At 34.1% G+C, this 27,651-nt stretch overlaps 1 protein-coding gene and 1 pseudogene across 1 annotated transcript in view; one reads left to right on the forward strand and one right to left on the reverse strand.

The window, feature by feature from the left end:
* Window positions 1–27,651, forward strand: part of Rnf169 (ring finger protein 169) — a 113,023-nt gene that overhangs the window by 49,534 nt on the left and 35,838 nt on the right. The window contains exon 2 of the mRNA XM_046441968.2: window positions 2,884–2,957. Coding sequence (XP_046297924.1) covers window positions 2,884–2,957 — 74 coding nt within the window. The remainder of the gene's footprint in view (window positions 1–2,883; window positions 2,958–27,651) is intronic.
* LOC124091106 (protein AF1q-like) lies at window positions 22,771–23,038 on the reverse strand (annotated as a pseudogene).

The following is a 27,651-nucleotide window of genomic DNA, read 5'->3' on the forward strand; positions in this document are numbered from 1 at the left end:
AGAAACTATGGCAAAATTTATTATATCTTGACCTGAAAAAGGTCTTTGCAAATATGATACAAAATGCAGAAGACATAAAAGAAAAGTTTGAATAATGTAACTATAAAAAAACCTCTAAGAAAAGTCAAGACAATTGATACAGTAGGAAAAGCACTTCTGTTCATGTAACAAAGAACTAATTTTCCTAATATAGAGCGCTGTAACAAATCAAGAAGAAACAGTTAATAGAATAAAGGATGAAAGGTACTCAATTTCACTCACAAAATTAAATAAATGATTTCACATTTTAGATTGACAGAGTTAAATTTTCAATACAGTTGTTTTGGAAAAGATGTGAAGAAAAGGTACTCTCATATAATGCTAGTGGGATTAATTGATAAAGGTTTTAGTAAGGACAATTGGGTATTATCTGTTAAAAAGCACATTATTTTTTGACCCAGTCATCTGATTCCAGCACTCTCTATATGGATGTATTTGCAGACATGCAAAGTGATCTATATACAGTATCACTCATTACAGAATTGTTTTAATAATCTCTGAAGAAGTGTCTGTATATAAGTCCTTCTTTTTGTTTTGAGTATTTTATTTTCTCTCAGTTTTTTTTTCTTTTACCAGTTTTTCTAAATTCTGTTTACTGGTTATTTCAAAGTACCAAGTAAAAAATTGGATCAGCCAAAATTGTTAGACAGAAATCTGCTCTGAAAGTTTAATAATACAAATCATTTATTGAGGGGCTGGGGCTGTAGTTCAGTAGTAGAGCACTTGCCTAGCTGTGTGAGGCACTGGATTTTGATCCTCAGCACCACATAAAAATAAGTGGATAAAATAAAGGTATTGGGTCCATCTACAACTAAACATATTTCTAAAAATAATTTATTGAGAAAGAATATTGTATAATATAGTCACCAACCAGATAGTTAGAAAGCGAGGCATGGGAAATATTTTGGCAGCCAGGATCAAAGATCAAAGTCTGAATAGTATGAATTCTTTGAAATTTTTTGAAATAGCTTTGTGACTTAGTGTATCATCAGCATTTTAAATTGTTTCTTTTTTGCTTTAAGGAATATGTATTCTATTTGTTGGGTAAAAAAAAATGTGTATACATATGTGTATGTATGTATAAATATGTATAAATATACATGATTAAATTTGTTGATTTTATTGTCCCAGTTTTTGTATATTTTTACTTACTTGATTTGCCTAATTTATTAATTGTGATATGTTGAAACTTCCTACCATAATTTTGGATTAATTTCTTATAATCTTATTTGTTTTTCTGTGTTGTGAATTTGTACAAATTCGTGAATATTATTTTTATGAGTTGCCTTCCTTTTTTCCCCTAAAGATAGTACAGAAGACTCCTCCTCCTCCTCTTCTTCCTCCTCCTCCTCCTCTTAATCTAATGGTTCTGAATGTCTTCTGCATTCTTTTTTTAAAAATATCTTTATTTTTTTTTGTTTACTTTTATGTGGTGCTGAGGATCGAACTCAGTATCTCACATATGCGAGGCAAGTGCTCTGCCATTGAGCCACAACCCTAGCCCCAGCCTTCTTCAGTATACTACTAAATACTCTTAATAAAATAATTGAGACAAATGAAAAAGGACAAAAGGCAACATTTTGAGTAGCTTATATTTCTAGAGCAAAGATTTCTCAATCTCAATGGATATAGAATTATCAGGAAGTCTTAAAATTATGACTATAGTTAGATAATTAAATATATAGAAATGATGTAATACCCGATTAGGGAGAGAAAGGTGTGTGCTTTCTTCTCCTTTTTGATAGCATTTTTTATTCCTATTCTACAGTTTGGTTTTTACCATATATTTAACTATGTGTGCTGTCTATGGACCTAATGGCTCAGATTTAAAATTGTCTAGAGAAGGAGAGAAGACATAACTACAGCTGAGAAAACAACATAAAAATTTAACAGTATATGTATTTATGTTGTGATTAGATAGTCAAGGGTTGAGAGAAAACAGTATTTTAGAAAGAATTAGTAATCAGTCTGTGGAGAACCTTGAAGGATATATTGAGAGGTTTTGACTTTATTTTGTAGTCTGATCAAAACCACTGAAAGCTTTAAGGATAAAAAAATATCAGGTAACATACTGAAAATATATACAAGATTGTATACAGGTTATATGCAGGAAAACACTTTGGCAGTGTTGAGAAAGAAATACAAAAATACAAGGTTCTGAGTAAAACTTTAGCTCATTTAAAATGCTACTTGGTAACACTGAACCTAGGAACTTTATTTTATTTTTAGTTCATTACTGCATTCCCAGTCCTTATTTTTTGAGACATATTCTCGCTAAAGTTACTCAGGGTTATTAAATTTCTGAGGCTATCTTTGAACTTGAGATCTTCCCGCCTCAGCCTCCCAAGTAGCTGGGATTACAGACGTGCATCATTGTATACTGCTAAACTAAGAGCTTTAAATATAGTTTTCCTTTAAGGTCTTTTAACATGTTACTTTTATCAGTGAGCTCCTATTAGACTGCTCTATATGAAACAACTTTTTCCTTGCACCCTACGTTTATTTTTTTTTCCCCATAGCATTTATTCTGTGTGTGTGAATTGTATGTGTGTATACACACGTACACACATACATACATACATACATACTTGTTTGTTTCTACCATGAGGTTGTAAGCTCTGTAAGAGCAAAGACTATATTTGCTAGTACTTCTTCCAGTGTTTAGAATAGTATTTGATTTATAACCTTTAATAAATATTTGTTAAATGAATAAATTAATATTCAAATTAAGACGATCACAATTTTTTATGTAATTTATAATGTGGGGGTAACAGTATGACAAGGTCTTGGTTCCTTCCTAGAAAATCCTATTTAAAAGTATTTTTATTTTCCTTTCACCTTTAGAATTTATATTCAGAGCACCAATCAAAATAAGCAAGCCTGGGGAACTTCGTGAGGAATATGAATGCTTGAGAAAGGTATAGTATACATATTATCATGACATTTATTTTCCTTTTTAATATTTATTTATTTATTCATTTTTAGTTGTAGTTGTCAGTACCTTTATTTTTTTTCGTGGTGCTGAGAATTGAACCCAGGATCTCGCATGCTCTAGGCAAGTGCTCTACCACTGAGCCACAACTCCAGCCCCGTGACATTAATTTTCTTAATGTCAAAATAATGACATTAAAGATTGTTTAATGAGAGTATGGTTAACTAGTTTTTAAAAATTTACAATGCAGAACCTGTCTTCCTTCATAATATTTATTCTAGCCTGGTTAGATTTGGAGCTCTAATAGAAATAAACTTTAAAACCAACTTTTCAGTTGTCTTTTTAAAAATGGAAGTGTAGCTTATAGGGCCTATCACACACCTGCAACAGTAACAGTCTACCAAACAAACAAACAAACAAAAAAACCCCCAACACATATTTGTGTGTATGTGTTTTTTATTTTTTCTTGGCATCTTTAACAATTCTCCTTGCTAATACTCACTTTGATTATTTTTTCTTATCTTGTAAGGTTACTCTAATTACATGTAGCTAATACTGTCTTTTTATTGCTTTTATTCTATTAAGTACTCCAAAAGAATTATAATGGAGACCAGTAAGGGGGTAGTTAAATAATTTCTTAATTAGAAAATGTTTTACCCCGGCACCGCTCGTGGGGGGCCCAAGTCCTTCTGATCGAGGCCCGAAAAAAAAAAAAAAAAAAAAAGAAAATGTTTTATATTGAGGAAGCTTTTGGCTGTATTCACATAAATCTTATTTTTGTTGTTTTCAAACTAACTGGGAACCACCTGTAGAAGACAGACTTCGGAAAGTCTAGGAATAAGATGTATGTTGCTGGATTTGTATAGCTCTTTCCCTGCATTACTACTGCTCATCTAGCTTTATAATTGATTAGGTAATCATTCTACTTAATGTTTTAAATAATCCATTTAACCTGAATTAGGCAACATAAATCAGGTGAGACAATAATGATACTGTAGCATTTTCAATAGGATTGAATTTTAAAATATGTAATAAGATCATGCTAAAGAGAAAATAATGGAAAACTGTGCTTGATTACTATATTTTCTTTGATATTCTCTTAAATGAGAGTGCCAAGTATTGATTTGATCCTTATGATTTTTTAATATTTTTACTGTGAGGTTTTAAATCATAATTTTTTTTCTATATAGGAAGAAAATATTTACAGGGATCACACATCTGAAGACCAACAGATTGTCTTAAATAAAGTTCCAAAATATGTAGATATTTACTTCTAATATGTCTTTTCAGAAACTTTGATAATATGGACATTTTAAAGCTATTAGTTTGAAGATAATCTTAAAGAGAGAGAAAACAAGGAGTTGGGGTTAGAAACCAGAGGCATAGTAAGAGTCATAGGAGAGAAACTATCCTTTTGTTTTTGTCTGAGAAAGGGACAGGGCAGGCATATTAAAAACATCATACCTGATGGTATGATGTTGAGTGAAGCTAGGACAATCTTATTCTGTGTAAACTGGATTGGTTTTGAGAAACACTCACCTATGTTATTTTGGGTTAGTTACAAGTTAGCTCTAGCTGGGTGTGGCAGCACATACCTATAATCCCAGTGGTTTAGGAGGCTGAGACAGGAGGATCATAAGTTCAAGGCCAAACTCAGCAACTTAGGCTCTAAGCAAATTAGTAAGACCCTGTCTCAAACTGACAACTCCCAAAAGGGCTGGGAATGTAGCTCAGTAGTAAAGTGCCTCTGGGTTAAATTTCTGGCACCCCCCCCCCAAAAAAAAAAAAAAACCACACTCAAACAAAACCAAAAAACCTCTGGGATCCTATCTCCTACTCTAATTATTTAAGTTATCCTACATCCATTGTACAACTTGGAAAATAAACATTAAAATCATAAGATCTAAGGGCACTTATATGGCACATCCATACAAAGGAGTACTGTTCAGCAATATTAAGGAATGAATCACTGATACATGGTACCATGTGGATGATCCTCAAAAAGATGCTAAATGAAAGAAGTGAGATCCAAGAAATCATATAGTGTATGATTCTATTTATAGAAAATGTCCAGAGTAAACAGATATATAGAGACAGGTGATGGATTAGTGATTGATTGGAACAGGGGGTGGGAACAAAAATTAGTGGTAAATAAACATGAAGGATATTATTGGAGTGATAAAGATCTCTAAAACTGACTTGTGATGTGTTCCACGACTTAGTAAATTTACTAAAAATTGCTGAATTGTATACTTGAAATAGATGAATTATATGATATGTAAGATATCATATAATAAAGTTGTAAAAATATTAAAAGGCACTAAATTTGGGTGGAGAACTAGATAGAGAAAAAAGATGTCTCTTAGGATGCATATTTTATGAACAAAGCAGTAATTATCAAGATGAATCCTCTGGAGAGGAACACCTTTAAATGTTTCTACTGAGCATGGGATAGTAAGTGGATGGTAATTATTTCTATATAACTCATTATTAATTTGATATGTAGCAAACTACTAATATACTTTTTATTGGGCTAGGGCTGTGGCTTAGTGGTAGAGTGCTTGCCTAGCATGCGTGAGGCACTGGGTTTGATCTTCAGCACCACATAAAAATGAACAAAATAAAGGCATTCTGTTCATCTACAACTACAAAAAATTAAAAAATATATATATATATACTTTTTATTTAGTAGACTTTGTTTTTTTTAAGTGACAATAAAAACTTTTATGAGGGTTATAAGAAGTTTAACAAGAAATTTTATTCCTATAATTCTAGTTTGCTTAAAGGGCATTAATTTTATTTGATAATCATAGAATCTACTACTCATGGGAGATTTGGGGAAAACAAGCTTGGAATGAGTGGACTACTGGAATGAAAGTGATTCTTTTCAGACACTGAAGCAGGTTCTGGGGCTTACTATATAGATAGAGAGGTGGGTTTCTCAATGTTTTTTCTAACCAAGGACCTTTGAGTTTTATGCTTACTGAAGTTAGTATGAGTTTCTAAATTTTAAGATCCTAAAGATAGGTTTGTATTTCTAAATATGTTAATTTTTCTTTTCTTCCTGTTATGTGTTGTACTTAATTTTGCTTTTTTAAAAATAAATTCAGAAATATGCAAAGTGTGAAAGTCCCTCTTTACTTTTCTTCCCACTCTCTTCCCCAAGGTTATTGGTATTAATATTGTATATTTTAGACTGTTTATGTGTTATGCACATGCACACACACATTTAGTCTTCTTTAGTTTAAATGAGATCATGATGTGTATTCATTTATTAATCAGATTTTTGTGATGCCCTAGTATGGGCCAGACACTAGGGATATAGTGCTAAAGAAAACATTGTTCCTTTACCTCAGTGAGATTCCTTTCTAGGGTTAAAGACAGAAAATAAATAAGCAAACAAGTATTTAACATATAAAAATAAAGCAGGGTAAGAAGAATTGTAAGAGTGGGAGGAGTCACAAAAAGTCAGTTTCATATAAAAAGTTAGAGGTCTCTTGGAGAAGACACATTTGAGTTGAGATGTGAAAGAAGTGAGGGAAGAGCATTCCAGGCAAAGGAAGCAACAAATGCAAAGGCTCTGTTATAGTTTAGATCTAGAATGTCCTTCAGAGCCTTATGCGTTGAAGGCTTGATTCCCAGTGCAGAAGTATTTAGAGGTGAGGCTCTTTGGGGGAAGTGATTGAATCATGAGGGCTGTACCCTCATCATGGATTAATCAATCCATTGATGAATTCACAATTTGATGGCATTATTAAGAGCTAGTAGAAACTTTAGGAGGTGGGGCCTAGTTAAAGGAAATAGGTGACTAGGCGAATGTCCTTGAAGGGTATATCATATCCCTGGCCTCTTCTTTTTTCCCCCACTTCCTGATTGCCATGAATTAAGTAGCTGTGCTCTGCTGTGTGTTCCCTGCCATCATGTTCTGCCTTACCACAGGCCCATAGCAATGGGCCCAAGTGGCCTTGGACTGAAACCTTGAGCAACTAAACCTTTCTCCTTTGTTTTTCTCAAGTATTTTATCACAGAAGCTGACTAACACAGGCTCTGAGACACAAAAAGTTTGGCTTGTTCAAGTGTTAAAGAGTTTCAGTATGTCTGGAGCTGAATAGTGGAAGCAGAATTGTGGTGGGATTTAGAAAGAGATCAGTTGGGAGAGATTGAAGGACCAGGTCAGAGAAGGCCTAGTTTATCTTTTAAAGGACCTCAATTTAGGTGTGATGGGAAACAGGCAATACAGTCTCACTTATAATTTTAAAAGGTTTTATGTTGCTATGAGAGAAAAAAAACTATAGTGAGCCTAGGAGTCAGAATTTGTATTTACTGTAAATAGCAGAGATCTCTAAATAAATTTGAGATTTCTGCTAAGTGAGTAGATTTTAGCTACTCTAGCCAAAAAAAAAAAAAAAAAAAAAAAAAAGGATAACTATGTGAAATAATGGATATGTTAACTTGCTTACTGTAATAAAGTTTTACTATTTGTATGTATCCCATGATGTCATATTGTATACCTTAAATATGCACAATAAATTTATTTCAAAACAACAACAAATGAGGGTTTTATTTTCATCAAGTGTAAGAATATGAGAAGTAGGCAATATAGGGCTGATAAGATAGCTCAGTGACATCAGAAATTTGAACTCGCCAGGTGTAATCCCAGCAGTTAGGGTGGCTGAGACAGGAGGACCTCGAGTTCAAAGCCAGCCTCAGCAAAAGCGAGACACTAAGCAACTCAGTGAGACTCTGTCTCTAATTTTAAAAAATGCAAAATAGGGCTGGGGTTGTGGCTCAGTGGTCAAGTGCCCCTGAGTTCAATCCCCAGTATCAAAAAAAAAAAAAAAAATTGTAATTTGAATTTTTGTTTTTCTGTTGAGACATCTTCAAGAGTGCCTGTCTCCTTGTAATATGAGATGGCTGATTTTTCTCTAGAAGCACATCCAGGCTGTAGGCAGAAGTCAGCTGAATTGTTAATTCAAGTTTAATTTAATTTAAAGGAACTCAAATTTAAGTTCCTTTAAAGAGCTTTTCCTAAAAACCTCCTGCCTTTACCTAAATTTTTGTTTTTGTCCACTGTCACAAACTCCCTTTTGCTGTTAAGGAGGCTGGGAAACATAGTGTTAAATGAGGAACATTATCTTCCTGACTAAATAAATTTGAGATTATCTTCTGGAGTCAGGAAGATAATCAGTAAAATCCTTACTATGGGTAGTAAGGAAAGACAAAATAGATGCGAGCTAAGTAACTAGCAGTTTCTATATTGTGGAACAACAATATAAATAAGACCAGTTAGGATATTTTGGGGGTAAGCAATATGCTAAGATTAACTAGTTTTGTCAGAAGTATGACACAGATACAGTAAAATTGAAGGTGTATATAAGAGAGTTATAATTTTGGTTCATGAATCCAGGTTATTTAAGGAGGGGATTGAGAACATGAGGGTATTAGGGCCAGTTGATGGGAAGTATTGATGGTGAGAAAGAATTGCAAAAGGAAGACCACTACTGAACAAGTAAAACTGGGAAACTAGGAAGTGGTGGTTTAAATGTGAGAGGCTTAAATGGGAAGTAGTTAAATTGGGAGGTGTTATGTTATTGCATATCATGCACAAGGTTTAAGGTATGAAAGTGGGAGTAAATAGGTGAAGTAGATAGAGTAAAAGGTTTAAGGAAGAGGTGAAGGAACTGATAAAGAAGTTTTCAGGAATGACCACTGTAATACTGTACTGAACAGAGACTAAAATTTAGGTGAAATTTAGTTTTTCTCTGAATGAGGGGGGAATGACAAAAAGGGGTCATGGGTATTATAATATGATGGTAAATAGTTCACAGGAGCTAGGATTTTTGAGGAATATTATGATCTGTAACTTGCTTTTTTTGTTTAACCATTTTAAAAAAACACAATTTTTATCCTGCATGATTTTTCATAGTATAGGTGAGGCATAATTCACTTAACCATTTCATTAAAAAGACTTTTTCAAACTATTCTTTCACCAACACTGAAAATAATTCTTTTTCCTCAAATCTTTGCCAGACTTTTTTCATTGTTTTTGATACTGTTATTAAAAAACAAGGGAACCCACCCGGGAACCCCCCCCTCACCTTGTGGTAGCTCCAGTTCCTTTTTATTTCAAAAATAAGTTCTGTTACTTTGCTCTTAAAAAGAAAAGAAAAATGATACATCTATTTTTGTCTAGGATTTCTTGTTTATTACATTTAGATGTGACAACCATTTCTGTATTTGTGATCTTGATTTCCGATGGCATGGTTTTGTTTTTCTGTGTGTGTGTGTGGTTTTTTTGTTTTTGTTTTTGTTTTTGTTACCAGGGATTGAACCCAGGGGTGCTTAACCTCTGAGCCACCTCCCCAGCCCTTTTTTATGTTTTATGTGGAGACAGAGTCTGAGTTACTTAGGGCCTCACTGAGTTCCTAAGGTTGGCTTTGAACTCAAAATCCTCCTGCCTCAGCCTCCCAAGCTGCTGGGATTACTGGTGTGTGCCACCACACCTGGCTGTTTTTCTGTTTTTATTATATTATTAAAAGAAGTTTTCTTTTTTCTAAGTGGAAGGAAAGTATTAACACATGCTCAGTCCTCCATCTTAACACATTGATTAAGGGAAAGAATTTTGTTGTATTCATTTTTGTTACATAAAGGATTACAATAAATGGTTAGATTAGCTTATTGCTTATACCATTATTTCTTCTGCTTATTCAGCTTGTGAGATGCTTGATTTCGACCATATGGTTATAATAATTTCTTTACATTGGAGTTGGGAAACATGTAATCCAGTATGTTCTTGTTTGTCTTCTTTGAATTACTGGACTCTTGAGAAATTGAATGTAGAGGGAAAGACCCCAAAACCAGTCTTTTTATGCATATCTCCCTGGTTTCTGTAGTGAAAAAGATAGAACTGCTTTTTAGAATTCTGTGCTTCACATGAATGGTATAGGCTTTCTCTTAATTGGTTCTTTTTTTTTTCCCTCTCCCCTTGTTTTTGAGAAATATTTTCTCCCCACTGTTGACTATATTATTTAAGTAGTAAACATGCCATTTATAGCCCCTACCCAGAGAACAAGAGTAATAAGATGCGGTCAGTGGCTTGCTGAAGTGAATAAATAGAGTGATAAGGGAGTCATTATCTTTTGTGAAGAGTTTTTTTTTTTTTTTTTTAAGAATGTAAAGTTTAAAAAAAAAGAATGTAAAGTTTTAGGGTCTAATTGAAATTGTATTTAAAAAAATTTTATTATCTTTTTGCCTTGAACGTAAAATAAGATGTACTTGATTAAAACTTGAACATTTCGCTTAAATCTGTTTGGCTGTGCAATGTATCTTAAATCTGTTTGTCCATGCCAGAATGTTCAACTAACGTCCCCTTTTTTCTTTTGTTTATGTATTTTAAAATAAGCTTATATTTACCTAGAAAGTTTAAAATATGTTTGTTACACTAAAGAAGAAAGCACATTGTGGGTTTATGTAAACATGTCTTTTTCTATTAGATGGTAAAATCTTTCAAGATGGATCTGTTTTTTAGTCTCTTTATTTCGACCACATCTAAAATCTTCCATATAAGTGTTCATCAAATGCTTATTAAATTGTTGATCATCTAATTTTGAAGCCTCATCTTTTATGACAAATGATTTATGTATGGATGTACAGCTGGTTCATGATAGAGCTTGAAGCATTTTAAGATTTCTGAGGTTTTTGTTGCTACACTATTTGCTATTTTTTTCTTCTCTCCTCTAAAATGTTACGTAATATTTGAAGAAATGCCTACTTTTGGCATGTGTTGGCATGCTTCTTTCTAGAACCAGAAAATAGTTCCAGGATCTCATATCTTTAAAAACAGATAAAATATGTGGAACCATGGAGAAAGAAAAACTCTCAATATTAAAAATTTTAATTTTGACTCCACAAGGGAAAAACGGTTAGCTGTAGGATGCTCAAAATCTGAAGAATGTTAGACATTTTTATATTCACAACTACCCAGATGGGGAAAAACAGCTTTATCAAGTAATGAGCTTTTCAAAAAAAAAAAAAAAAGTCATACTTGGAAAATTCAAAACATGATCTAAATAAATTTAATTAGAGGAGAAAGTTTTTTAGGTTATTTTTATACTGTGCTATTTATCCTTGTTACTTTTATATTTATGAGGAAGACCAGCAGTTATACATTTAAGTTTTCAAGGTTTAGAGAATAATTTAAATAAAGCCACTTGATTTCTATATGGAAACCAAACTAAGGAATCTTCTAGAAGTAGCTACAACTATCCTCTTATAAAAAATAAAATATTTTGTTAAAATTTCCAATTAGTGAGTCTTTTAATAAACAAAAGAGCTTTATTTTTCATATTTACAAAAGAATTGTTAAAAAAACCCACGAAAATATCAGTTTATTAAAAAGGTTTAAAAGAAAAATTACCAGTAATCCTGATATCTAATAACCATACTTAAATGTCTTAAATTTAAGCTTAAGACCTTTTAAAAAAAAGATTTAGGATCAGCTATACATGCTATTTTTATTGCCCCCTTTTAATTTAGCTTTCTATATAGATCTATGTCAACATTTTAAAGGTTGTATAGAATTATAGAAAATATTGTGATATATATATATGCATGTGTTTTCTTTAAAGCCAAAACCATTCAGGAATCAGGAATAACTTTTAAAAAGAATTATACACACACACACACACACACACACACACTGGGGCTGGGGCTCAGTGGTGGAGCACTTGCCTGGCATGTGAGATGAACTGGGTTCGATTCTCAGCACCACATATAAATAAATAAAATAAAGGCCATCAACAACTAAAAAATTATTTAAAAAAAATAAAAAGACAATATATAAAAATATTCCACAGGTAAATTGATTTTTCATATCCCATCTCTAGCCAGATTGTGTAAAACTTCATAAGTAATCTGCTTTAGGTATTGATTACTCTGAATTGGGACTTCATTATATTTTTTCTAGATTTAAGTGAAAGTTTAAAGACTTATTTACTATTTATATCTGAGAATCATTTTTTTGTTTATCTAAGACTTTAAAAACAAATTGAAGTACTTAATAAATCACAATAGAGATTATGTGGTTGTTTTACCCTAACTTAAGAGGCAGCACTATAGTAATTAAGAGCTGACTGCCTGTATTCAAATCCCTATAACTGTCTCTTCCTTGTACATGAAGTGGGACATTTACTCTTGCCATGTCTCAGCTTTCTGGTCTCTAAAATGTATTCCATAGTAGCTTGCTTGTTAAGGTTATTGTGAAATAGTGCTGGCACATAGAAATGTTAAGTATTAATTATTGTTACTTGGAATTCTAAAAAGTCTACTACAAAGTAACCCTCACCATTGGTGCTATAAATATATTTGGATAAAAAATGGAAGATTGACAAAAGATTGTAGTTGGAAGCTGAAAAGTTAGGGATGTGAAGCACAAATGGATTCTCAATTTCCTTGAACTTTGAGGAGTGAAGGCCTGTCTTTGCCTTTTAATGATCAACAACTTAGAACTTGACCTAAGTGTCTTCCTCATTTTTTAACCTTTTAGATTGGCAGCTAAACATATGAGTTATACAGTAATTGCTGGATCAATTTATGAGTAAACTTAAACATCTACAATTAATTTCATATGCATTTCTTTATAATGTATGTAAGAATCTAAAACTGGTACTGAGATAATTTTAAATGCCTTATTCATTACATAAACGAGAAAATTAGAAAAATGTTATTTTAGCTTAAATGTTTCAGATATGCTTAATTCTAACATTTAAATATGAAGGTGTTCGAGAATTTAAAGGAAAGAGAATCATCGGTGTGGTGTCTTTAAAATTTTGTAAGAATCATAAGAACAAATCATTTGCTTTGATGCTGTTTATGTGATTGTTCAAGTAAAAGTTATGGCTTTACCATGTGTGCCAGAGAACATTTACTAGAATTTGAGGATACTGTGAAATTGAAGCTGAGAATAGTCCTAGTTCACCCATAGTACATTGTTTTTGTGGACAACATCAACAGTAGTCAGCTATTAGACCCAATAGAAATGGTAGTTGTTGGTGTCAAATGAGAGCCTAGGAACCAGACAGAGGATACAAAGTATTGATTGCTTTAGATACCAAAGTAAATTGAAATGTTCTGATGCCTATTTGATTATCTAATAATTTCATTATATTATGAAGCATGATTTTGAAGTAGTAGACCCCAATTCTTTTTTTGTACTGGAGATTGAACTCAGGGGTGCTTACCCACTGAACCACATCCCCAGTGCTTTTTATTTTTTATTTTGAGACAGGGTCTCACTAAATTGCTGAGGTTGGCCTTGAATTTGCAATCCTCCTGCCACACCCTCCTGAGTTGCTGGGGATTATAGGCATGTGCCTTACACACCCAGTTCCCACCTCTTTTTATTTTTTTAACCAGTTTGTATTCTCCTTAAAAAAAAAAAAAAAAAAAAAAAAAAAATATATATATATATATATATATATATATATATATATATATTTAGTTGTCAATGTACCTTTATTTTATTTATTGATACATGGTGTTGAGAATCGAATCCAGTGCCTCACACATGCTAGGCAAGCACTCTGCCATTGAGCCACAACCCTATCCCTATATTATTTTTATAAAATCCCTGTATGAATTTAAAATACTTAAAAAATCTTCTACTGAGAATAAGCCCTAGAAATCAACAAAAAATGTATTAAACCTGTTTATTAAGATGGTGATGTTTAGTGGGTACAATCTTATGGAATATAAGCATATTATTTGTTATATTTTCCAAAAATATATTGAAAATTAACTTAAAGCTTCCCAAATACTCTCTTTGTAAAGCACCCTAGGTGTCTGGAGTCCCAGTTTGAGAAGTATTGGCCCAGAGATGACTAGAGAGGGAAATGTGCATAACTCATAATTTACTGAATGTTTTCACATCATATTTTTCTAAGAAAAATCTGATATCATTTATTAGAGGAAAATTAAACAACATGGAGCTGTATGATCCTACAGTTCTCATAAGATAGTTTAGTATTATAGGTAGTAGACTATTTTACTAATTCAGATAAGAAAATGATTAGTGATCTTCTAGTCTCTAATTGCCATTGGGTAGCACTCCTCCACCAACCCTGGACTCAGGGCTCATGGTCAGATTGGTTACCTTTTATAGTGGAATTGATAGTGTCATGTAATTTTTTTTTGTCTGTTCAATTTCATCATTCACTTCAATAGCATTCTACTAGAATGTAAGCCCTATGTGAACAACTTCAGCTTCTTTGATCAGAGCTATATCCTCAGTACTGAAATTTGCCAGACACACACATTCTGGTGCTCTGTAAATATTTGTGAAACTAAATTTATTGTACACCCAGTATCTGGAAATAAAGGGTCCCTGATCAAAAGAAGCTCACAGAGTCTGGGAGAATAGAGATTTGGAAACAAAGTAACTGAACACAGATAGTGTTAGAAGTCCATGATAAATAAGTGGAAGCTAGAGAAGAAAATGGAAAAGAAAGGTGGGGATAGGGATCTCATGAAAATCAAAGGGCGATCAGTAGAATAGAGGAAAGGAACCTGGGGAGGTAAGAGGGAAGGGAAAGGGGAAATAGTGAGGAATGATATTGAAATTATATTATTATGTTGTGTTCATGTATAAATATGTAGCAACAAATCCCACCATTATGTACAACTAAATATATCAATAGAAAATGTGAGGAAAAGAAAGTCCACGATAGGTCAATGTTCTGGGTACTACTAAATGTATTTTAAGATTGGGTCTCATTTGAAATAGTGGTGTGTGTGTGTGTATATGTCTGTGTGTCTCTGGGGATGTGTTTACACACACACACACACACACACTCTCTCTCACTCTGGAGTCCACACTTAGCATTCAAAAGATCATAATCAGAACTTGCATTTCATGGGCTAAGTCCTTCAGTTATTTTTGTTATCAGCCAGCATGTGAGGCTTGTTAATTAGCATAATAAATGTTATAAATAATTTCTAAATTTTTAATTTTTGTAATATTTAAACAAATGTAAAAATGAGAATAAAATGAACTTCCATGTATCTATAACCTAGATTCAGATTCATAATCAGTTGACAAACAATAATTTTTATTGTGAATTGAACATTATTCCAGATTCATGGGTTGTCTAGAAGTATTATATAGGTATCCATGCTCTTGTATGAACAGATATTAAGAAAAACAGTGAATTTGGACCATTAAACCTTGTACAAAAATTAACTCAAAATGAGTAAAGACCTAAAACTATAAATAAGACAAAAACATACAGCAAAACTTCATGACATAGGATTTGGTAGTGATTTCTTTGATAGGGCATTAAAGGTACAGTCAACAAAAGAAAAATTTGACAAATTGGACTTCCCCAAAATTGTTAAAATACATCAAAAGACATTATCAACAAAGTAAAAAGAAAACCTACAAAATGAGAGAAAATATTTGCAATCCTAATATGATAAGGGATTATCTAGAATATATAAAGAACTCTTAAAATTCAGTAACAAAAAACCCAACCTGATTCAAAGATGGGCAAAGGATTTAAATAGACATTTCTCTAAAGATATCAAAAAACCAAAAGACATAAAAAGATGCTCAACATCACCAATATTGAGGAAATATAAGTTAAAAACTACAATGAAATGCCAACTTCACACCCTTTAGGTTGCCTACTGTAAACCCCGAAAATAACAAGTGCTGGCAGGGACGTGAAGTAATTGGAACTCTTGTGTACTGTTGTTGGGAATATAAAATCCATGTGGAAAATAATGTGGTGGCTTATTATATGATCCAGCAATAGTCTTTCTTATTATATACCCAGAAGGACTGAAAGCAGGGACTTGAAGTGGTAACTGTGTGGTACACCTGTTGTGTATACTTTAGCCCACACAGGCTTCATAAATGAAGGTTCAGTTATATGAGAAATCCGAAGGGAGTTTGAATTAAAGAGACAGACTCTAATTACCTTTAAACCAGCTCCAGGATGGCGTCTCCTTCCTCCAGCCTCAAGCTACCTATTAGGGTAGCAAGGTTTACTGAAGAGGCGGGGGGGGGGGGGGGGAATAGAACACGCCAGAAAGTGGACTTTTATTGGGAAACAAAAAATTCTGGGGAAAATCCCATCCAATGAAGATTAAGGGGGGCAGTGTCCCAAGGTCAGGTGCGATGATTGGGTCTTCAGGGGTAGTGGCCAAACACGCCTCCACATACATGGACAAGAAGGGTGGGAAAAGCTCTGGACACAAGGATGTGTCTAAGCGTCTCTCGCCCAGCCAGGGAGGTAACTCAAATCACGTGTGAGGATGACCTCCCACAGTACACAGCTAAAGTGTGGAAGCAACCCAAGTGTCAATGGGTGAGCAAAATGTAATGGTGGATTATTCAGTTTTTAAAAGGAATGAAATCTTGGGCTGGGATGTAGCTCAGTGGCAAAGCATCTGCCTGCATTCGCAAAGCCCTGGATTCAACCTCCAGTTCCAAAATAAAATAGGAAAGACACATGGCACAACATGGAAGAATTTTGAGGACATTATGCTAAGTGAAATAGCCAGTCACAAGAAAGCAAATGCTATGTGATTTCCATATAATGAGGTATTCAGAGTAGTCAAATTCGGAGAAACAGAATGAGAAATGTGGTTGAAAAGGTTGGGGAAGGGGACAATGGGAGGTATTATTTAATTAATGGGTATAGTTTTAGTTATACAAATGAAAAAGAGTTCTGGAGATGTTGCTGATGGCTGTACAATATAAAGAATATATTTAATATCAATAATAGTTAATGTGGTTACATTTGGTATTTTTTCACAATAAAAAACTAGAAAAAGTAATTTAGTGAGCACAGACCTCTTCTGTGTTTGGCTGTTAGTGGAAAATTCAACTAGCTGATTACAACTAGAAAATAAGTTGAATTCAGTTACTAAAATATTGCCTTAATGAACCTATCTTGCAAAATGTTTATTGTAGTGTTTAAAAGAATAGAAAGCTGGTAGTGAGTTGATGATACTTATAGAACAGATTGTATGACACTTGAAAATTTAAGTGTGCTGTTAAAAAAAAAATATATATATATATATAAACAAAAATACTTTTCATATATAAAGTTGCTATTTTCTGCTTTTTGATTATAGTCATCCTAGTGGGTATGAAATGGCATCTCATTGGTTTTAATTTACATTTCCCTAATGACTAATAATTTGAGTATATTTTCATGTTTATTTGTCTTCTGTGTGTTTTCTTAGATGTTATGTCTGTTTAAATCTTTTGCATGTTTTTAAATTGGATTACTTTCTTGCTGTTAAATTGTAAGATATCTTTTGTGTATTCTGGGTATGAGTGGATGTGAGTTTTTTAAAATATTTTTGTTATTTTTAAAAATTTAAATGAATTGTTATATGATAGCAGAATGCATTTCAATTCATAGTACACATATAAAGCACAATTTTTCATATCTCTGGTTGTATACAATGTAGAGTCACACCATTCGTGTCTTCATACATGTACTTAGAGTAATGAAGTCCATCTCATTCCACCATCTTTTCCTACCCCTATACCCCCTCCCTTCCCCTTCCTCCCCTTTGCCCTATCTAGAGTTTATTACTTCCATGCCCCGATCCATTCCTATTATGAATTAGCATCCTTATATCAGAAAAATCATTTGGCATTTGTTTTTTTGGGATTGGCTTACTTCATTTAGCATTATATTCTTGAACTCCATCCATTTACCTGCAAATGCCATGATTTTATTCTCTTTTAATGCTGAGTAATATTCCATTGTGTATGTTCCACAGTTTGTCTTTATCCATCATGAGAACTGCACTTTCGTATCCTAATTACCTCCCAAAGGCCCCAACCTCCTAATATGATGACATTGGGGGTTAGGTTTTCAAAATAGGAATTTTGGGGAGACAAAAACTTACAGTATATAACAGTGGTCAGCTGGTATTCACAAAGGCAGAAAAATACTTCAATAGTAAAGAAAAGACTTTCAACAATAGTGCTGGAATAAACTGAACATCTTATGAATAAGTAAAAGTGAATCTTGATCTCTATACCATATGTAAAAGGTGATTTTAAAAACTCAATGTAAAAGCTAAAACTATGCAGAAGAAACCATAAAGTAAAAAGAATATTTTTGACATTGAGATAGGCAAAGATTTTCTAGAAGGAACATGGACTTTCTAGACTTTATAATCATAGAAAAAAATTATATATTGGACTTTGTCATAGTTAAAAAAACAATCTGTCATTAAGGAAATAAAAAGAGCAAAGACTAGAAAAAATATTTGCAAAATGTGTATATTATCAGAATATTTCAAGAACTCTTGTAGGGCTGGAGTTGTAGCTCAGTGGTAGAGTGCCTGCCTAGCATATGTGAGGCCCTGGGTTTGATCCTCAGCACCACATAAAGATAAATAAATAAAGGTAGTGGGTCCATCTACAACTAAAAAAATATGTGTATATTTTTTAAAAAAGAACTCTTGTAATACTAATAAGGTAATAAATAAATAATGAATGAATAATAAAATGGCAAAAGGTTTGAGCAGACATTTCACAAAAGAAGATATAATAGTAAGCCCATGAAAAGTCAGTGAACATAATTAGCCATCAGGAAATACTAATTGATACCATAGGGACATTGCCTTGTATCCTCTACAATGGCTAAAATTAAAAGACTAACAGTTCCCATGTGTGACAAGAAAATGTGAGAATGTGGATCAGCTGGAGCTTTTACACATTGGTAGTGGGAGCCTAAAATGGTATAAGTGGCAGGTTGCTTTATACATTTAAACATAGTTACTGTGTGATCCAGCAATTATACTTGCAGCTGTTAGGCCAACCAAAACAAAAACATTGGTCTATGAAGAGAGATGAATGTTCATAGCTTTATTTATAATAGCCCCAAATGAAAAAACAACCCAATTGTTCAGTACTTGAATGGATTAAAAAAATTTTTTTTGGTATATTCCTACAATGAAGTATATCTCATCCATATAAAGGGATATCTTAATAAAGTGAACAAATCTCAAAAAATATGCTGAGTGAATGATATGTGACACAAAGGAATACATGTTATATAATTTTATAATAGGCAAAACTAATCTGTAGTCATTAGAATGGTGGTTGCCTAGTGCTGAGTGGGTTAGGAGATTGATTACTGATGTGCTCAGAGGGACTTTTTTGGGTGGTAATAATTATTCTATATCTTGATTAGGCAAATATTTACATGGATATATACATTTGTCAAAAGCCATTGAATTGTACATTCCATGTGTTCATTTTAGCATATGTAGATTATATGCCTTAACATAGCTGAATTTAAAAAGTTAATTCTAAGTAAATACACACACACACACATACATACATACACATACATGTGTGTGTCTTTTCATTTTTAGTCCATTTTCTCTTGCTATAATAAAATATCTGAGACTGGGTATTTATAAAGAATAGAAATTTATTTGGCTTTTGGCTCTGGAGACTGCAAAGTCTTAGAGCATGGTGTTGGTATCTGCCTATCATTTTGTGAGGACCTTGCTGTGTCACAGTGTGACATAGAGCATGACATGGTGAGACAGTAAGTATGCTATCTCTCTTCCTTTTAAAAAGCCAGTTATGATACTCCACCCTTACGACCTCATCTAATCCTAATCTCTCAAAGGCCCTGCCTCCAAATACTATTAACATATGAATTTGATTAAGTTTCCAACACTTGGACTTTTGAGGAACACCTTTAAATTGTAGCATACTTACATATCTTACATGTCTGTGTATTTTTCCTGACAATTGACTCATATCCAAAGAATAAAACTTAAACTTACTAAAAGGAAAAAACCCAAACATCTAAGAAAGCTTAGATATGAATAGCCATTTCATAAAAGGGGATTTCCAAGTAGTAAATTTAAGATTGTTCTGTACCTTTAGTTTTTAGAGAAATGCAGATTAAAATAATGCAGTACCAGCCCACTGGAATGGCTAAAATAGACAGTATTGGGTGTTAGTAAAGCTGGAAGCACCTCTTGTTCTACACTAGAAGGTGGGAGTGTGTAACTTGTATGTTCAATTTGGAAACTGTGGCAGCATGCCTATATCTGTCTTAGCAGTTTCTTTTTTAGACAGTGTTCCATAGTGCACATACACCTGGATACATACATACTGAAGGATGTTATGTATCCTTTAGCATATGTTGAGTATGTACCTTAACATAACTGAATTTAAAAAGTCAATTCCAAGTAAATTGTAGATTAAAATGTTATATAATAACAAATATAATAAATCCTTATATAATCCATATAATAAATCCTTATTTATTTATAAATAACCCAAAACTAGAAACTATGAATTCATATTTGTCACCAACAGAATGGTTAAATTGTTTGTATACAATAATAGAATACAATAAAACAAAATGGGAAGGTATAAGCTACTGTTTGAGTAGGTTAATTATGGGTTAATCATACAAATAGAATGTTGTGTGATATAAGATAGTCAGTAAACATAAAACTTCATTTATGTAAGATTCAAAATATCTAAAATGATTTTAGAGTGTTAGAAGCCAGAATCATGGTTACTTTTGAGTGAGGAAGAGGCGCAAAGGGGTGCTGGTATTAAGCTATTTCTTTATTTGGGTGGTGGCTATGTATGTATATTTATTTTGTATAACTTTTAATGCCTTACATTTATGATTTATGTGCTTTTCTGTGTGTATATTATATTTTTATTTTTAATACAATTTTTTAAAAATATTTTTTTAGTTGTAGTTGGACATAATAACTTTATTTTAATGTGGTGCTGAGGATCGAACCCAGGGCCTCTCACGTGCTAGGCAAGCGTTCTACCACTGAGCCACAACCCCAGCCTCATATTTTGATTTTTTAAAGTTTAATTTTTAGCTGGGTGTGGTGATGCATGCCTATAATCCCAGCACTCTGGAGGCTGAGTTAGAAAGACTGAACGTTTGAGACTATGTCTCAAAATAAAAAACAAAAAGGGCTAAGAATCTAACTCAGTGATGGAGCACCTCTGGGTTCAATCCCTAGTTTTTGCAAAAATAAATTAATTTATTAATAATAAGTAAATTTTAAAAATAGGCAAAGCAAAGATATTTTCAGGAAATGTATGGTATTCTTTTAAAAAAAATTTTGTAGTTGTGATGGACAGCATGCCATTATTTTGTTTATTTTTATGCAGTGCTAAGGATCAAACCCAGTGCTTCACACATGACTGAGCCACAGTGCAACCCCTAGTATTCTTGATAGTGTGGCTGAGTATGAGATTAACATATAGAAGTAAACTTTTTCTCTGGTAATTGGCACCTGTAAATAGAAGTTATAAAAATAATTCCATTTATAGTAGTGAGCAGCTGCATTATAACTTCTTGTTTAGGTTCCTACTGCTTACATCTTATTTCTAGCTACAGGACTTCTCTGTTATCCCTGCTACTGGGCCCATCATGGGAACTGACTCAGGCTATACAAGTTACTCTGAGGGATACTTAACACTCCTTGGAGTGAACTTTGATTGGTGGGATGTGGGAGCCAATAGATATATGCTTCTCTTTTTTGGTGGGTGGGGAGGATTGAATGTTTTTATTAAATAAATGAGTAATTAGCACAAATCAGCAGCAATAATTTTGGAAGGAGTGGGAACAAGGTGTAGGGGCAGAATGTAATTGTTCATATTATGGTCTTAAGGTAGCTTTAGAACTATGCATCAGGCTCATTGATTAGTAGTATTGCAAATGAAGAAGGGGCAAGACTAAATATTTAGGACCAAACCTTATGCTTTTTAGAAGACTGAATCAGAACCTTGCAAATTTTCCTAATAGCAAGGTTTCTTCTTAAGATTTGAAATCTGATTTTTCTCAGCTAGAATTATCAATCCATAATTAGCAAAGTTGTGAGTAAGCTGAAGAACATCCTTTTGGACTTTGGAGGCTGACAAAAGGATCACAAGTTCAAGGCCAGCAACTTAGACACTACCCTGTCTCAAAATTAAAAAAATAAAATGGGCTAGGATGTAGTTCAGTGGTAGAATGCCCCTGGGTTGGATCCCTAGTACTGCAGAAAACAAAGAATGCTTTTTGGAAGGAAAGAGCTTCAACTATTTCTGAAATGATTTAGTGCTTTTCCATATTTTCATAATGTATTGTTTCCTTGTTTTATACCTTTACCCCAATTTCTCTGGAGAAAAGTATGTATTATAAGAAGGAGCAGGATTAAAAAAGAAGATCGTCACCTTACATTTTGGAAATCATTCTGTTGTGGCAAATCATCTTAAAAATTAGAAGGTTTTCATTAACCCTGGGAAAAAATACTTAAATTTACTGGTAACTACAGGAAACTACAAAGGTTTGAGCAATCTTTTTCTTTTTTGTGGTGCCTAGGGATCAAACCCAAGGTCTCACATATACCAAGCAAGTGCTCTACCCTCTGATTAGAGCAATCTTTGAAGCTGATTAAAAATGGAATCAAAACTGTCTTCCATTTTGTAATACTCTACTACTCCCTGATGTCTCCACAAAGCTTATTTTCTGGGGTTAATAATCCAGGGGGTGGGGGTGGGATTTCTGTGATCCTATACTCCATTGCTTGAACCTTTTACTTTGGTTTGAGGGCTTTTGATAGAAACAGAGTAGACAGATAGATAAATAAGTAAAACTCAACTGGCAGACTCATCAGCACTATCAACACAATAGAGGGAAGAGAACAAGATTAATTTGGGAAAGGAATGAGAAAGAGGCTTGAAAGAGAAGACAATAAGGGCAAGGTGGTGGGAAAGAAAAGTCTTGGCCTTAGAGCAAGTCCAATTCCAAGGAGTGGGTGCTGGCAATGGGAGCTCTCCAGAAGTTGAAGGTGCTGTACTCTAGGTGCCCTTTTCTCATGTTCTACTCCTGTTGCTTGCCAGATCATTTTGCCAACACTGCTGTCCTTGATCTTGTAGGTGGGTGTATCTGACAGACCCAGGCCTTCCAGCTCCAACAGATCCAGTTCTGGTATAGGCGTCCTCCAGAAAAGAAAGGAGCGGTACTGGCTACTCACAGGGTCCCTCTTAGTTTCTTGTTATCAGTGAATTACCAGCGTGTTCCAAAGATGGAGAGAGGGCCTCAGGAGCTCTGGGGTCTGCTTGGGGAAGGAGGAAAAGGAAGCTGCTGAGGTTTGGAAGGCTTTGTCCCCTCACTCCCTCTCCCTCCGCCCTCTCCGCCCTCTTGGCTAATTTGAATGATTATGCTTATCTTTTTTTTTTTGAACATCTTGTAATGAATTTCCTACAGTTTCTCATATTGTCCCTGACGGCTGAGCCAACTGTTGCGCCACTTTGTTTTGGCTCTCTCTTTCCCTTTTATGCTACTACATCATCAAGTCCTGCTTCCCAAGAAAGTATTAATGTATAAAATACCTTCTCAGACTGCTCAGGTCCCACCATAGAAATCACCTAAATCAAAATGTCAGTAGCTCTGAAGTTGAGTATCTGAAGTCAAGAGGTTTACTTTAAAATCCAAGCTCTTCAGTATTCAGTCTCTGTAACTTTGGAAATAACAGAGTCAACTTTTCAGGTCTATAAAATGGTAATTATAAATAGATACAAATACAGTCCATTCGGGGCTGGGGATGTGGCTCAAGCGGTAGCGCACTCGCCTGCCATGCGTGCGGCCCGGGTTCTATCCTCAGCACCACATACAAACAAAGATGTTGTGTCTGCCGAGAACTGAAAAATAAATATTAAAAAAAAATTCTCTCTCTCTCTCTCTCTCTCTCTCTCTCTCTCTCTCTCTCTCTCCCCTCTTTCTTTAAAAAAAAAAAAAAAAAAACAAATACAGTCCATAAGGATTAAATGAGATAAGCTTTATAAACTTAATACCTGGAACAGAGAAGATTTCAGTAAATAGTAGCTATTGATATTTCTTATTCATGTTTATTATGCTACTTTCTGACCCTCCCTGAGGAGTTTTCAGTGTAAAAATACTTTCCTAGAGCCCAAGTTTTCATATCATTTGTTGGGGGTGGGGGGTTGTACTGGGAATTGATCCGAGGAACACTTAACCATTGAGTCACATCCCCAGCCCTTTTTATATTTAATTTAGAGACAGGGTCTCACTAAGTTGCTTAGGGCCTTGCTAAGTTGCTGAGGCTGGCTTTGAACTTGCCATCCTCCTGCCTCAGCCTCTTGAGCTGCTGGGATTATAGGTATACACTACCATGGCTAGCAAAGTTCTCATATCCTTATAAATGACCACCAAGGAACAAAAAACTCACCTTCTACAGAACTGGGTTATGAAGATATAGTGAAAACAAACCTCCAACTCAGATTTGTTTTTTCCTGCTACACTCTCACAGCATAGATCACTTCTGACATCAAGCATGTGACGCTTTTCCAGTCACCAAGCAAGTAATCAGTTCTACAGTGAATACCACCTGGGTGTCCCCTAATTTATTTATATTTTGACAGAGTCTACTTGGAGATAGTGTCAGATTCCGTATGTTCAGGGATCGATCCCCATGGATGCCTCTGGTTGGTTTGCCTATGCTTCTAACTGATTAGCTGTAAATTGCTGTTCCCAAAACTACCTCCTAAAATAGTTTGATTATTTTGCTAGGGTGATTCACAGGACTCACGGAAATACTTACGTTAATCAGTTTATTCGAAAGGATATCATAGGGGGCTGGAGTTGCAGCTTACTGGTAGAGCACTTGTCTAGCATGAGTGAGGCACTGGGTTCAATCATTGGCACCACATTAAAATAAATAAATAAATAAAAGACATTGTGTCCATCTATGACTTAAAAAAATTTAAGAAGCAGAAAGGATATCACAAAGGATATAAAAATGAAGAATTACATAGGGCCAATCATGTGGAAAGGAATGTGGAGCTTCCATGCCCTCTCAGGTATCCTATCCCACAGGAGCCTTCCTGTGCTTAGCTATTCAGAAGTTCTCTGAACCCTGTACTTTCTGGTTTTTTCAATCATGCTCATGTGGAGCATGATTGAAACATGGACAATTGTGTTCAAATGTGAGTGGGCAAAAAGGGTATGATGTAATGCTATTATACTACCTGGGGAAACTTAGCGAGGCCTGTTTGTTCATTCTTCTTGGCATTTCTGTGTAGCCTTCCTGGGTATAGATAGGACCCCTCCTGAAATGGAGAGGTCTTTGTGTGGTCTACTATTAGACAAAGTAGGCAAGAGAATTTCTTTAGGGTCAGGCGGAGTGTATGGGGGGCAGGAGAAGGTCAGAGAAAAAGCGATTTTGATTTCTTGAGGCCTGAAATGCCCCAACATTATTCTAGTTACTTAGGAAATAACAAGGACTATGAGAGTTATGAGTCAGAAAAGGACAAAACCAAAAAAATACATATCTTAGTATCTCACCCATATAGAAGAAAATACCAACATTATTCATGTGAAGATTTAAATGGAGGGCTGGAGTTGTAGCTCAGTGATACAGCGCTTGCCTAGCATATGTGAGGCACTGGGTTTGATCCTCAGCACCACATAAAAATAAGTAAATAAAGGTATTATGTCCATCTACAACTAAAAATATATATTTTTTTCGAAAGAATAAATTCCAATGATCTCTACAAAAAATTTTAAAAAGATTTAAATGGATGAATGACTTTCACTTTTGTAAACTGTTAGCTTTGTTAAGATGATGATTTCTTAGCAGTGATTCTCCGTTGCAATGAAAACTATGTTTTGCCAACAAGTCTATTATTAAAAATTTGGAGCAGCAATACAGATTATTAGGGGGCAAAAATATACATCCTTAAACACTAAACAAAATCGTACTAAAATGTATAAAACTAAATTTTGTACTTAGAAGATAGCATTTGTTTATTGCGGGAGGAGACTAACTTGTGCATCTAGGATGTTTAGCAACAATCCCTGACCTCTGTCCACCAGATGCTAGTAGTCCACTCCTCCAGTAATGACAACAAAAAGTGTCTGCAGACAAATGTTCCCTTGGGGGCAAAAATCATCCTTGGTTGAGAGCCATTGAGACAGATTTAGAGTTGAATTCTAGGGCCTATTGGTGAATCAATTTGAACACATTATCTGACTCTTAGATAATATGTGTGTGTGTGTGTGTATACACACACACGTATCATGCTGAACTTAGCATTTGACACATAAGAGTTTATTAAATAATAAAATTATTATGGTAAAACCCAATTTCTTTTGTGCTGTTCTGCTTATCTTATGAAGTAAAATGCCCGTTAGTGTAGTATTTGATCAAATTGTTGAACAAGAACTTCTAAGATCTTAAAAGACATTGATTCCTTTATGTGAGCAACATAGGCTTTTGTTTTGTTTTCTCCCCAGCTATGGTTTTATTTTATTTTTCTTTCCCTTGTGTTCTTGTTTGATTTGTGCATGGTGTGCTTTGCATACTCATAAATTTTTTTTTTTTTTTGTACTGGGGATTGAATTCAGAGTCACTTAACCACTGATCCATATCCCCAGCTCTTTTTTAAAAATGTTTTCATTTTGAGACAGTGTCTCAGTAAGTCCTTAAGGCCTCACTAATTTGCTAAGGCTCATCTTGAACTTGCAGTCCTCCTACTTCAGCCTCTGGAGTTGCTGGGATTTCAGTGTGAGCCATTGCACCTCTTGAATTAGACTCAGTGTCTTAAAGACTAGTTCATGCTTACAGGAATCAGGCCTAAAGAAATTTACCTAAAGAAAAAAAAGAAAGAAATTGGAAAGATAAAACTAAGGTTCTATTGTTATTTATTATTATGGTGTTTTTGTTGTTGTTAACCTTGAGGCAACAGCCTATCAGAATTTTTTTTTGCAAGAATGGTTGAAATTATTAATATCCTATAATTGACTTGATATATATTATCATTTAAATTTTATTGAAGCCCTTGATTCATGATGCACTGCAAGGAACTATATTAAATACTATGTTTTATGGTATCTCATTTACTCCTTCCAGCAAGCTCTGCAAAGAAAAAAGCATTATCCCTACTTTGGAGTAAGCAAATGGTGATTCATTTGCCTCAATATCACTCAGATTTTTATTCCAAAACCCATGCTGTTTTCATAAATGCCATGCTATCTCCCCCAAATGAGGAACATATGCCTTTGCTTTAAATTTCTTTGTAGAGCCTGTGTCCTTTTTTGGCACTAGAGATTGAACTCAGGGACATCCTGCCATTGAGCTACACCCCATCCCTTTTAATTTTAATTTTTGAGACAGGGTCTCTCTCTTAGTTGCCCAGGCTGGCCTTGAACTTTCAATCCTCCTGCCTCAACCTCCTGAGTAGCTGGGATTGTAAGCATGCATTTTAGACCATGGATCTCAATGTATCCTGTAACCATAGGATAAGAGCATAAAATGTAGAACACTGGAACTGTAATAAGTCATGTTTTGGGTGTCGCTAATGAGATCTAGTCCAGTTTCTCTGGTTTTTGGCTGCTTCTGCTCTTGTCCAATATAGTTATACTGGGATTATAGAAGTGTGGAGAATTTTTAGGTTTACTTTTTTGTGTGAGGCTATTTTTTGATTAGCTCTTATGGTTTCATATTACTTAAAAATGCAGAGCAGGGTTAGGGATATATCTTAATGGTAGAGCTCTAGTATAGCAAGCACAAGACCATAGGTTGAATTTTAATCCCCAGCACTGCCAAAAGAAGAAAAGAAAAGAAAAAAAAAATGCAGAGCAGTTAAA

Source organism: Marmota monax, unplaced genomic scaffold (genome assembly GCF_021218885.2).
Source record: "Marmota monax isolate L192 unplaced genomic scaffold, Marmota_monax_Labrador192_F-V1.1 WCK01_AAM20220418_F8-fsc00068, whole genome shotgun sequence".
NCBI classification, from domain to species: Eukaryota; Metazoa; Chordata; class Mammalia; order Rodentia; family Sciuridae; genus Marmota; species Marmota monax.